A 13,370-nucleotide genomic window follows, 5' to 3' on the forward strand; every position below is an offset into this window, starting at 1 on the left:
TTTAAATAAATAGAAACAAAGCAATTTTTAAATTTTAGTAGCTAATTGAAAAATATATATTTAAAGAAAATTTACTTACATTAGAGGATCAGGGTACATTTACTGCTTTATACCATGTTACATTATTCATTATACTACTGCTTAAGGTTAATTGTACTTTAAAATAATTGTCTAATGTTTCTTGTTTAAACACACTGTTCCTTTTTTGGTGCAGCATTATTGCGCTATTGACGAAGTAATATTTTGTCTGCTGGAATTGTCTCAGGCTGTTGCTCTACGTATTGCATATTGCAGACTCTAGAGCAGCAAGACTTTCTCTGACTCATTTTGTTGTGTGGAATCAAGCCGTCTGTTCTACTCTCTTCTTTATTTTACTGTCCTTTTGCATTGCCAGAGCCTCCATCATTTATGCAATGACAGTGTCTAAATTCTAATTGTTCATCACTAGACAGCGGATTATATGCACTAAAAAATGGACAAAATATGCATGCAAATATGCACTAAAAAACTTGAATATATGCTATTAAAACTAGAAATATGCATTTAAAATAGAAATTAAAAGTTCAACTTATTTAAATACTACTACTTACTTTTTCCAACAAACACAGCCAAATCATTTTTTTGTTAAAAGGAAGAAAATCAAAATATTTCTTACTTGAATCTACACATTTCTGAAGAAAAAGCCTAAAACTGAAGTATGATAAATGAGAGAAGAAAAATCATCGCATTTTCCGGAAAGATTTTATTAAACTGAATAATTTTTGTTGCAATACACAACTAAGTGTTTTTCCAAATTTTCAAGGGTGAATTGATGTCGTCGGCATTTTTTTTTAACTGTTTTATCCCCATAAATGCTTAATTTTTAAACAATATGTTGGGAATATTAATTTGATAAAATAACATACTTTATTTTCCATTGCAGATTCAAAGGCCGTAACAACAACTATCAGCATTAAATTTTTAAGATAGTACGTGCCTATTAGAACCACAGGCACAAAGAAAAACCCACAAAGTGGACCTACTGCATGCAATATCTGTAATAAACATATATTTAAAAACAAGGTAAACAAGAAATGGGTGGTTTTATTTATTTTGGATGTTGCAAAAATGGCAAACAGATTTTAAAAAGCAATTAAAGCTGAGAAGTATAGAAATGTGAGATTTACTGTATTCTGCTTAGGAAAGCAAAAATCTTATTCTTACAAGTTTCAAAGTTTGCTAACAGATGGCACTAAAAGCTCAGAAAAATTAAAAAACAATGTTAAACCTTTGCAAAAATAATGTGGTGCATTCTGAGGAAAAATTAACAAACTCCCACGATTTAAGGTGAATAGAAAATATTGTTTTACCAGTCAGTAGTATTGTCAAACAATTGACAAATTTTGAAACTTGATGAGAATAGACAGCTTCTAAGTCAAATGCTGCAAACCATAACTTTTATTTTCTTTTGTATTGATTTTTAAAATTAGCCATTTTCAAGACAACCATTATTAAAAACAAAGATCTACAAAAAAAAAAGATGTTTTATGAAGATTAAATGCTGTTAAAGGAACTTTTAAAATATAGTAGTATATAAAAACATGTAAATTTTTTTTAGAATAAATATTTCAAATTTTGTAGTGGCAGAAACAAAAGCCTTAAGATAATAATTTGATATGCAAAATTTAACTACTGAGTTAATTATATATCATTGAACTTAATACCAGTAAAAGATTTTCAACCTGTCCAAGGGTCTAAATACCATTTAAACAGAAATAAAGTTTTAAATTTTTCAAGTTATTTTTTATTAACATGAAAAAAACTCTGCTTTTAATTAGTAAAAAATATTTATTCTTAACTACTCTTCATATCTAACAGTGTTTTGATTAATATTTAGTTACAATAACAAAAGTCTAAAACTTTAAGTTTTAGATTTACAAATTTAATTTAAATGCAAATTATAAGATTTTCATAGTTCTGCAATTCTTGCATTTGCAGCTTTGCAATAATTTTGCAATTTATAATGCAACTTTGATATTTGTGTAATATTAAAACACAGGAACTAATAAACAGTAGAATTATGTTTAATCCTGTTCCTATTTAATATGGAAATAAACATTTTTGCTATGCAAGAAAGTAATTGGTTAAATGGCAAAAATGTTTAGACAGTTTTCAGGAAGGTTAAAATCAAAAAGAGTTCCTTCTAATTCTACATTTCCTTACTTAATTTCAATTATCCCTCTTGCCCCCCCCCAAAAAAAAAAAATTCCACTTTAAGATAATAAACATATAAAATTTTTTACATTAAATAATTTTAAATAGCCTTATTTTGATATTACATTTAACTCATTTTATCAATTCTAAGAAAACGACATTTATTGGGTTACCATTCATTTTTATCACACTTTTTAGAACACAGAAAAATAAAATGAAAATATTATTGTAGTTTTTCATAAACAGAGTAAAAAAACATTAACTCATTTACTTACATCATCTAAGAGTAATTCCCAAGTGTCTGTAGATATCAGTCTTAAGCTGTTCAACAAGGATATACTGAAAGTGTCAAAGTTTGAAATATTTTCAAAGGGTGTGGACCCAATGTCAGGAAGGCAGGTGTAATTGTCATAGCATTTTCTGAAAAACATGAAACTATAAATGTTTATTTTAAGAATAAAAATGAAAGAATTTGATTTTAAATAAGTTAATATAGACATAAAGTAAGTCAGCTCTTTTGCATTCACATGATTTGGCACTACTCATATATATCAGGGGTGATTGTGAGCCCAAGCCAAAATTCCGGAAAATTTCTTGAGTAAAAAAAAGTTTAAATCGAAAAAAATTTAAACAAGGTTTTTTCCTTTTTCTCAATATTTCTTAGTTTACTTAAAATATATTTAAAATTTTACACATACCTATAATGACCTGGAGAAGTAATTGAAATTTACAAATATGTCTTTCTTTCTTGAGTTTATGATTATAATAACTATTTACTGATAGAAAATGAATATTAATCATGAATATAAGCTTATAAAGTATCTCTCTGGCTCTCCCTTACAAACAAATAAAATAAACTGCTTTTTTAAGTTCCACCTTTGAAAATTTGATTTCCGGAAACTTTTGTGATCAAGGAATTTTTGAAACATCTGAACCTTCGATCACAATTAGCGAAAAATCCGGAAATCCGGATTTTTTCCGGACCACAATCAGCCCTGTATATATTTTGCACTACTGAAGAACAAACAAAAAAAAAAAAATGAATTCTTTGAAAACTCATATAAATACAAAATAGGAAATGCAAAAAAATTCACAGTTGTCTATAATACTTTTTTTAAATACATGTTACTATCTTTCTAACAAGTTTATAGTGAAAATGATAGAAAACACAAATTCAGAAATAAGAGTTCTTTTTTTCAAGAAACAAAACCAAACAAGAAAAAGAAAAATTTATTTATTTATTTTTGTACATGATTACATAGGAATTTTCTTTATTATATTAAATTAATATGTAAAAACAGAGTATAAATATAACATATATAAAAAGAATAACTGAGTAAAGAATTATATAAACATTATAATAAAAACGAAACTATCAATGTATGCTCTAGAAAAATAGGTTATTTTGTCCCTCTCACTAAATTTCAAGAGCAACTCTTCAATCTTATCCAAAAGCAATATAACTCTACGAAACTTCCCCCTCCCTTCTTATAAAATCAAAACGTTGGTTGATTAACAGCTACCACTTATTCTTTGAAATGTTCAGTGTTAAGAAAAAAAAAATCCATTAATATTTACAGAGATGCTAACTTGCTATCGACAGCAGACAAATTCGATTTTGTAGTTTCTTACTCTCTACTACTTCTTAATATTTTAAAGGCTTATGTGATACATCACTTTGTTACAGTTAAACCACGTTAAGTCTCTTAAAAAGTTAGCAAAATTAACCGAAAATCTGCAAATTTTAGTTTGTAGTTCGCTATTATTTTTAAAAATATTTTGCTGAATTTGGAGTAGTGATCAGATTTTTATATACTATGAATTAATCTTAATAGTTCAAGAGGGTTACCTCAAGTTTGTTCCGTCTTTTTCTCCCTTTGAAGGATTGGCTAATGTCACAGTGAGTTCATTTGTATTTGCCTTAAAAGGATCAGGAGTGATAGGACTTGTGATAGTTAGTTCTTCAAAGAAGAAATCCTTTATACTGTAACCATGTTTTATAGTAATTGAGTACTTAAACGTTATCTGAAGGCATTACTATTCAGAAAGTTGGCAATGTGTCAGGACTAGATTAGAAACTTATACAATATAAATAGAAATAAAAAATAAATGCAGTTACTAACAAGAACATTTTGTGTCCTGATTTTTTCTTATTGTGCCTAAAGGGACAGTTTAGTATGGGCTTGTCAGTCCAGATTTTATTTTCACAATAGCATACTGAAAGCGAGGGAGTAGGAGCAGTTATTTCTAATTTCAAAACAGAGGGAGAATAAGAATCAAAACTTACAAGACTGCGTACATAAGTAATTTAATTTCAATTTCTATAACTATGCAGTTTACGTACATAAATTTAATTTTATCTCTACCATAGCTGCTTTGCCAATTCAATTACGGCATGTTTTTAAAAGAATAAGTAAATTTCTGGACTCTGCCTAAAGTTCCTCACATACAATTTTGTAAGTTTCGTATACGATAAACAAATTTACCTTTATTTTATTTATATGTGTTGATAGATTTGCCATAAAATTTATTTACACCTTGTTTCAGTAAAAAAAAAAAATTCAAGTACTAAATAAGAATGCACAATCCTTAATAAAAAAAAAAGAAAACGGAGCACAGTCAGAGTGCTTAGACTTCAAAATAAAATTACTAATTAGATTACAAGTTTTTTCTTTTTGGATAGCTTTTTTTCTCAGCTTTGACAAGTTATGGCTGTAAGGAGTCCAGTATTTAGTTTTGAGAAAAAAATAGATGGTACACAAAGATTTTCAAAACTGAAATAGCAATTTAGAACTTTAAAGAAACTGAACATACATTTGTGTAACTACAATAAAACATTTAATTTCTGTTCATTTATCTTAAAACAGAAAATACAGAAATTTCATAACTACTTAATTTTTTCAGTGTATTTGTATCACCAACGATTTGCTAAGTTAATGAGTAATCAAGTTACCTTGCTCCAGTAACATTTCCACAGATTAAAGGATTCCAGTTTTGATCCATTAACCAATTAGATGAATTTTGAATAAAATGAAAGTATGATATGTTCAAACTAGTAAAATTACTAGGCAGATTTCTCACACATTTATTGTACAATACACCTTTAAATATCTATAGAAAAATTACAAAAACATTAAATATTATTTCAAATAAAGTGGAAAAATAAAATTACATTAAAGAAAGTAAAATTTAAACAAAGAATTTAAAATTAAGAAAAAACTTTAATGATTTATTATTTTTAATATTTAAGCATCCTTAAAAATTAATTTATTTTACACATTAAACACATTATTACGTTTTATATAATTATATTTATCTCTACAATATACTTTTTAATAATTCAAAAAAAAAAAATTCGTTCAAAATTGATATTTGCATAGCAACTTAAAAAAAATATATTGCAGATTAAAAAACTAAAAAAAAGCTTACTGCTAAAAAAATAAAGATAATAAATCTATGCATTTTTAAAAATATCATGATCTTTAAAACTAACACTATTAAATAATACTTGTTAATTTTATTAATACTTACAGCTGGGACAGCGCATATCTAAATATCAGTGAGCAAAAAGTAACGTAAAAGGTTAATAATATTTATTTTAGACATTTAAATTTAACAAGATAATGGTAAAGTAATTTATTTTATTAAATATCACCTGAACATAATAGACTCAAATTAGAGGATGACATTTGTAGAAAAAGATATATCTTTCTTTAAAATGATATTTTAGAACTATTCAATGGGAGAAAAATTAATATCTTACATGTTTTGCAGTTATTGAAACTACTGTCAGAAATATAAATATGATTGTTGTTACACTCATCATTTGAGTCACTGATAGAACTAATCCTCTAACTAAGATTCGAACACCTAATTAAAAAAAATGTAAAAAGACAAAATTATTATAAATCAATGAATTATTTGCCACCGACATTAAGATAATTTTATGACTATGAGTAGCTGAGCTCGAGTAATAGCTATAAATCAAATGATAATAAATATAGTTAATATTTATTTTGATGGGCTGGACTTTTAAAAACACGTTTTGCTTAACCTAATAATCTGAAGTCACAGGGAAGGGGAAAAAAAAAAGAAAAAAAAAGGGAAATGTTTCAGTTTGCTTAATTGCGTCAGAATACATCTATAGTTCTGCACATGATTTTATTGTGTTCATCATTTACCTTTTTTCCACCTTGAAAGAAAAACGGATATTCAGTTAGTTTATAATATTTTTAAATATTCACAATTTGCTCTGAAATTTTATTTCTTAATTTGCTGATAAGATACTACATTTAAACAAGAAAATAATTAAGGAAAAGATGGAAAACGCTTTAATAGTTTTGATTTAATTCTAATATTGATATCCAATAATTGGTGCTTACCACCAGGTGAGCTTTAACTAAAATTTACTAAGGATAAAATTTTTTTAATAAATTAAAACTTAACTTTTCTTAAATTTACAAAGGATAAAAAAACTATGATTTTGTAAAAAAATTACTGTTATTAACTACTATATTACTATTTTGTGAATAAAGCATTATTTCCTATATATTTTTTTTAACACTAAATCAAATTATTCCAAATCAAGTTAATAGAACTTACAGTTAAGAAGTTATAAAGGTTTTAATTATTAGGAAAAAGTAACTACTCAAATAAGACTCAACAAGACAACATGGAGTACCATTTTAAATAGGGGCACAGGTGGAAACTATTTATTTCATAAAAATATAGGCTGTGTGAAATGAATTTTTTAAACCTCCAATTTAGGTCACAAAGTGCATGGCACTATTTTAAAGAGTGACCCGAACAGAAATAATTAATTTCGTAAATATATAGATTCCATGATACAGATTCACGAAAGAAATCTTTTAAGTGCTTTTTATGTCATTAAGTTTTAGTAACTTTTACATAAAAAATCAGAGCTATTTACCACTGCCCTTCTAAGAAAAAGTTATAACTCAAAAGCAAAATTTTAAAAAGAAAAGTATTAATTGACAAACATATAAAACAAACATGATACAAATGAAAATTCATAGAAAATATAAATTTTCACAGATAGAAATGACCAAAATGCCCATATAATACCTGGTATTTTTGCTACTATTGGAAATAGTCGAATACCACGAAAGGTCTGCAGTCCAGGTATGCGATCCTTCCTTTCAACATCAAAATTGTACAAGCTATAAGGTACAAGATTTTTTTTTACGTGTTATAAATATTCATATTTAGCATTCTCCGTTAGAATTTTATGAATTACAACACTAATTCCCATAATTGAACCATTATTTAACAATCAAAACAAACAAATTTCCTTTCGCCCCCCCCCCCAAAATAAGGTTTGTGACCTATTAAAAAATAGTATTAGTAAAAGCAACCTCTTTTTTATTACTTCTTGCTATTTTTTCCATAACTAAAGATTTATTCTGCCTCAAAAAGCACACTAAAAGGGTTGTTGAAAAGACAAAAGCAGTAAAAGAAAAACAATAATTTGATATGATAATGATACCAATTTGTGAAGAATAAACTATGAATATTAATAGTGTTTGAAAAGAACACCAGCAGACAATCATTGTTTCACTACAAATTATAAATGATTTCATTAAAAATGCAATTTAGTTTCTTGTTTTATATTATTTTTTCTTTTATTTAATCAGATTTGATTTAATTTCGAAATTTGACTCATTTTTTAATGTTATTTTAATCTGATTATTTGCTTAGCAAATTCTTTACATCAAATCAAATAAAAAAAAAAAGAAGTAGAAAAACATGTCACTATTTATGTAAGAGAAAGCTCAAATAATTGTCTGCTCACTTTTATTTATTTTTCATACTAAACATTATTTAGTAATCAATTATCAGTTGTTTAGTTATCAATATCAATTATTTTCTTAGCTTCTTAATTCTCATTACAGATTAGCATTGTTTACATTAAATTTGGTTTATGTTATTAGTTTCTTTAAATTAGTTTTTAAATACTACAAGTAAACACTAGCAGTATTTTTGACACTCACTATTGTAATGACCTTATGTAATAACGTATGCATCTCTTCAGATGATCAGACTTGTTGTATTGACAGCATTACTATTTATTTAGAGATTAGATATTTTTCTTGATGTTACAAATGTTTTACAAACCTTAAAATAGTTATCATAAAATCAAAGCACATCCAAGGATTCCTTAAATAGGAATAAGAACCACCAACAAACCCTCTGCTTATTGACTGATGGATTGCCTCAGTGACATAAAATAGCAGTGTAAGTCGCCTATTGAGAAAAAAAAATTCTAACATTACAAGTTTGCTTAATACAAAAAATTCAGGCAGGCAAATACATCTCATTTCAATATAAAATTAAAAGATAAATGGTACACAGGAAAACTGAATGATTAAAAAAATTTTTTCATCTGTAATCTTTGGTGATATACTAATTTTATTTACATAATTATGTAACTGATATTTATGATTTACTACAACCACCCTTAAAGAGGAGTATACATAAGGTCTATTCACACTATATTTGAGACAAATCTGCATTTTTTGTAAACTGGTAATTCACAATTAAAATTTAAATACATTTATAATGTCAAAGTAAGTCCGGCTGAAGACTTTCTCGAACCAGTCCCTAGTTAGTGATCTAACTGAAATAAATAAATAACAAAATAATTATAATAAAATAAAATTAAAAAAAAAAGTTAGAATGTCTCAATATCAAAGATACCCAGTGGAGAGAATGATGCTAAATATTGTTCAAGTTTAGTTTGGTTTATTTAATTTAAGATGTTTTCAGAAAATTAAAAAAAAAACTTTGAAAATTACTATTTTTTTAACAAAAAAAAAAAAATTGTTATGAATTGAATGCATTACTCAAAAAATAAAGGCAAGATTCCGGGTTTAACCAAATTCATCAGATTTGCTGCCACAATGAAGAGTATTCCAATGTCATAAATTCTAAACTATACATCAAGGAATAAATTAATAATATCAATACTTATAACAAATAAGCACCTAATATAAATAATTATAATACATTGCATACTGATTAAAATACATTGCTTCACATTCACATTACAACTTGTATATAAAATATTGTTAAATACATTGTTTGGATAAATAAGTTTTATTATTGCGAGTAAAAATTATTTAATTTGCATTAATAGTTTAAAAGATATGGCACAAAAGATGCAAAACTAAAATTAACACAATTTGAAACATTGGTAAAAAATATGAAAGAGCTCAAGAGCTATTAGTTTATTCAGAAAATATAAATACCTTAATAGAAAAACTCCAACTACTAAAGATTCTTCGTAGTTTCATGAAATATTTTTCCTAGGGGTACTAAGGGTGGTGTATTAATAGTTAAATAAATAAGACTTAAAAGCATTTTGTCTAACACAAATAATTTAAAAACAGATAAATGTAAGGTCAAGTAGACAAAAGTTTGAATCTCTTAGTTCAAATAATATTTTTAAATTTTTTTACTTATATCTAAGAATTCTGCTTTAGTTCACTACCATAGATAATTTGTTACAACATCAAAAGTTGGAGTCTCTTTTAATACAGAAAGGTACAAAATAAGACAAGTATATACAGTATACCAAGTCTTGTACCTGGATGTGATGCAGTTGGTCCATATACTGGACACTTTTAACAATCAAAATAAACAAAACACCATTTAAAATAAATAAATAATTGCTTGAAATTTGTTAAAAAAAAGTATTAGTTAAAAAAAATTATTAATTTTTCTTGTTGCTTCTCTCATAACTAAACATTTATTCTTCCTGAATAAGTGCACTCAAAGAGTTCTTGAAAAGACAAGGGCAGCTAAAGAAAACTTTGAAGAGAAGAATAAACTATAAATATTAATGAAGTTGAATGTTAATAGTGTTTGAAAAGAACACCCGCAGATAAGATTTTTTTGCTTTAAGTTCAATTTATCATCAACTCACTTTATACACATAGTTATCCTCACTTAAAGGAACGCCATTGATTTCAGTCAACTCTATTCAATTAAGCAGGTTATTTGATAAAAAGGAGAATGCATTTATTAATCTTAAATTTTTATAAAATTTTACTTTTAATGGTATCTAATGAATAATATCATGTTTTGATTAAATAAACTCAATCTTTTGATCAAGAAACAATTATAATTAAAGCCATCAGAGTTAGTACCATAAAATATAAATGTCATTTTAAGTTTCATGAAAATAAATCAATGATAATGAAAAGCAGCTGCTATAATTTTAACACAATTTTATTTCTTAAAATCTGTTATTTCGATACCCTTTTGATTCGCCAATTCATCAAAATTTGATTTTCATTTTATGAGACTTTCACGGCTAGTGTATTCTTTTAGAATTTTTTTTATCTTCAAAACTTGAGAAATTCCAAATTTATTAGTTATTTCAGTTTGGATTTCTTTTAAGTTCATTGCTTCCAAGAATTTTATTTTCTTGATAAACTCAAAGCACTCCTTTTCATGCAGATCATGCAACCAACTCAAGAGTTATTCTCTAAAATAATCAATGATTATTCTACTTTAGAAAAAGGCACACTGTAAACTAGTGTGTAATCAGGTTTTTGAAACAATTTTTTTATCAAAGCTAATAGCACAACAGGAGGAGACCAGAAGTCTTGACCGGGAAATAAATCTTCCTGCATCCCCTACTGGTTTGGTGGTATGGTTTTTTTTTGCGCACTGTTTATATGTACTGCTTTCTGCCATACTATTGAAAAAAACTGCTTTGCAAAAGATCTGCACCTATGCTGTTTTTTAATTGCATGACAGTATAAATGTTAAAAAGGCAGCTGAATTTAACTTTAAAACAGTTATAAAAGTTTATTAGTAAGCTGATAAATACTAATATATTAAAAGCCCTTTTGATATCAAATATAAATTACAATCTTTCATAAATATGAAATGATAACATAACTACTGATAAAAACTGAGCTGAAACCAATAAATGTTAACTTAGTGAATTATTGAGTACATAATGTGTGAAACGTGTATAAAAAGATCTGAAGTTCTTAAAATGTTTTTATAAATGAAAAAGGAAAAGCTTCAATCTTTATAAGTTGAAACAAAAATTACCGATACTTTTACTTCATCACTAGATAAAAGCAACTAAAATGAAAAAGTACCATGTACCATAATAAATACAAGTGAGCAAAAGGATACATATGAGTAGTAAAGGCCATAGAAGCTCTTCTAATGTAACTGTATGGGTAAAACAGGTTCAATGATGGTGACTTTTGATATCTGTTTATAAACGTTTGGTCCCAGCTTCTTGTTATAACACAAAATGTCTGTAAAAGTAATTACACTTAAGCATCACATTTTAATTAAAAAAATACTGCTTAAAGTTTAAAGATGTAAAATCTTATTAAAAGCAAGTAAGTTTATTGGAAAACCAATTATCGTGATTTCAAGGACATCAAAAATTTGTAGGAAATATATCATATGAAATAAAAATTTACAAATTAAGTAATTGAAGCATAATTAAAATACATGAAAAATACAAATAAATAATACGAAACAATTTTGCATTGTTGCATAATTTGTCCATGGACAATTATTTTTATTGGAAAATGTCAAAAAAAAGGAGCCTATTAGATTGTCAGCTCAACTACAAGGCAAATTAATTTCATCTAAATAAGTAAATAATGGGTCAAAATTGCAATTAATTATTTATTAAATTCAAAAACTAGTAAATTAAGATTGAATAAATACAGTAAAACCTGGCTACTGTATGGATCTAGATAAAATATCATAATAGACAAATGATGATTTAAATTCTCATTCAAACTTCAAATGAAATTTTACTTGCAAAACAAGAAAATATACATAAGAGAGAGATATAGAAACATGGATTTTTTTCATAACAAAAACAGAAATTATTTAAGAAACTAATCAGTTAATTTCATTTGCTTATTTTTTGAAGTAATTGGTGCGCAGATCACGATCATCCCAATCCAATCTGATTCCTGAAAATTTCTAGTAGGATATAAATTATTCCAATTATTATTTGAGAGATGTCTTGGAAACTTTCAGGCAATGGTCGGCAAGAAATTAAAAAAGTATCACACAAGGGCACCCATCGAATTGGTCTCTTTCAGTGATATTTTCTTTACAACAATGGCAGTGTTATAACATATAGAGGTTTTTTACAGACAAACCTCTATAGGTTATTTTAAAAAAATTTACAAATTTAGAACTCATTAACCACCTAGGAGACTGAAGTTGGCACACCAATTTACAATATAGAAATACCGTTATTGCATTTCTTTTCAGAGAAAAATTAGGTATTTTTTGGTTAGTCTGGCACAGATAAATCCAGCTATTTTTTTTAACATAAAAGAAAATAGAACCCTCCCCTCAAATAAATAATAAACTTAGAAGTAATATTTTTTCTTTACATTTTTAAATTAGTAGGAAAAGTTGTAAATGGAATGCATAATTTTTTCACTTCAGATTCTTTCCAAAAGGATTGGTCACTTTTTGCTTAAATCATAGTTAAACTGATAATATCTAAGTATTTATAATTTTGATGATCTTATAAAATCATTTTAATAATTATAAAAATTAACTGTACGGACCAATTTATTGAAATAAATTTTAAAGACTATTTTGTTTCAGAAGATCAAATTTTGAACTTAAGGCAATATTTATAGATAATATACACAAGGGAAAGAAACTTTCAAAATCAGAACATGAATCAAAATATGTAAAATAATTATCAAACAGATGTTACAAATAAAACAATCAAGTAGAATATTTTAAAAGCAGGTTTAAAGTACTAAGTGATATACAATTTTTGAGTATACATACATCGCCTGATACTTTCGGGTCAACTTCCTTGAGAGGTATATCAAATGCATATTCCGACGGCAAACGCTTGAAAGTTCTACGACTTTGCATTTTGAAAAAGGTTTTTTCTAACAAAATACTCTTCAATCAAACGGAAAGAAAAATATAACTGGAAGAGAATTCATATATTTTCTTTAAATTTCGTACTACAAACTGAGTGTTTTCACAAAGGAAGAATAAAACTTTTGAGCTAAACGTTTTAAACTCGCTACGTTCACATTACATATAATTTTATAAGAACTTATTTAACTCAAAAGTTAGATTATTTTGGTACGATTCATAGTGACAGTTTCGTGAATAAACTGACTGCTGCC

At 26.3% G+C, this 13,370-nt stretch overlaps 1 protein-coding gene across 14 annotated transcripts in view; it reads right to left on the minus strand.

Moving 5' to 3' along the window:
* The window catches only part of LOC107454565 (sodium channel protein 1 brain), a 52,783-nt gene extending 39,439 nt beyond the window's left edge, over window positions 1-13,344 (minus strand). For 5 of the 14 annotated variants that reach the window (XM_016071797.3, XM_043044678.2, XM_016071802.3 and 2 more), the window contains exons 1-9: window positions 13,018-13,343; window positions 11,368-11,495; window positions 9,057-9,140; window positions 8,329-8,457; window positions 7,279-7,373; window positions 5,957-6,063; window positions 5,147-5,304; window positions 2,469-2,613; window positions 906-1,034 (exon numbers count right to left, since the gene is read on the minus strand). In XM_016071797.3, coding sequence (XP_015927283.1) covers window positions 906-1,034; window positions 2,469-2,613; window positions 5,147-5,304; window positions 5,957-6,063; window positions 7,279-7,373; window positions 8,329-8,457; window positions 9,057-9,140; window positions 11,368-11,495; window positions 13,018-13,107 — 1,065 coding nt within the window. In that variant the 5' untranslated portion in view covers window positions 13,108-13,343. Of the gene's footprint in view, window positions 1-905; window positions 1,035-2,468; window positions 2,629-5,146; window positions 5,305-5,956; window positions 6,064-7,278; window positions 7,374-8,328; window positions 8,458-9,056; window positions 9,146-9,461; window positions 9,528-11,337; window positions 11,496-13,017 lie in introns of those variants that run through there. The other 9 variants (XM_043044684.2, XM_043044683.2, XM_043044682.2 and 6 more) reach the window with 7 other exon arrangements.
* Window positions 13,345-13,370: the final 26 nt, after the last annotated feature.

The sequence above is a fragment of the Parasteatoda tepidariorum genome, chromosome 3, assembly GCF_043381705.1.
Source record: "Parasteatoda tepidariorum isolate YZ-2023 chromosome 3, CAS_Ptep_4.0, whole genome shotgun sequence".
Taxonomy (NCBI): domain Eukaryota; kingdom Metazoa; phylum Arthropoda; class Arachnida; order Araneae; family Theridiidae; genus Parasteatoda; species Parasteatoda tepidariorum.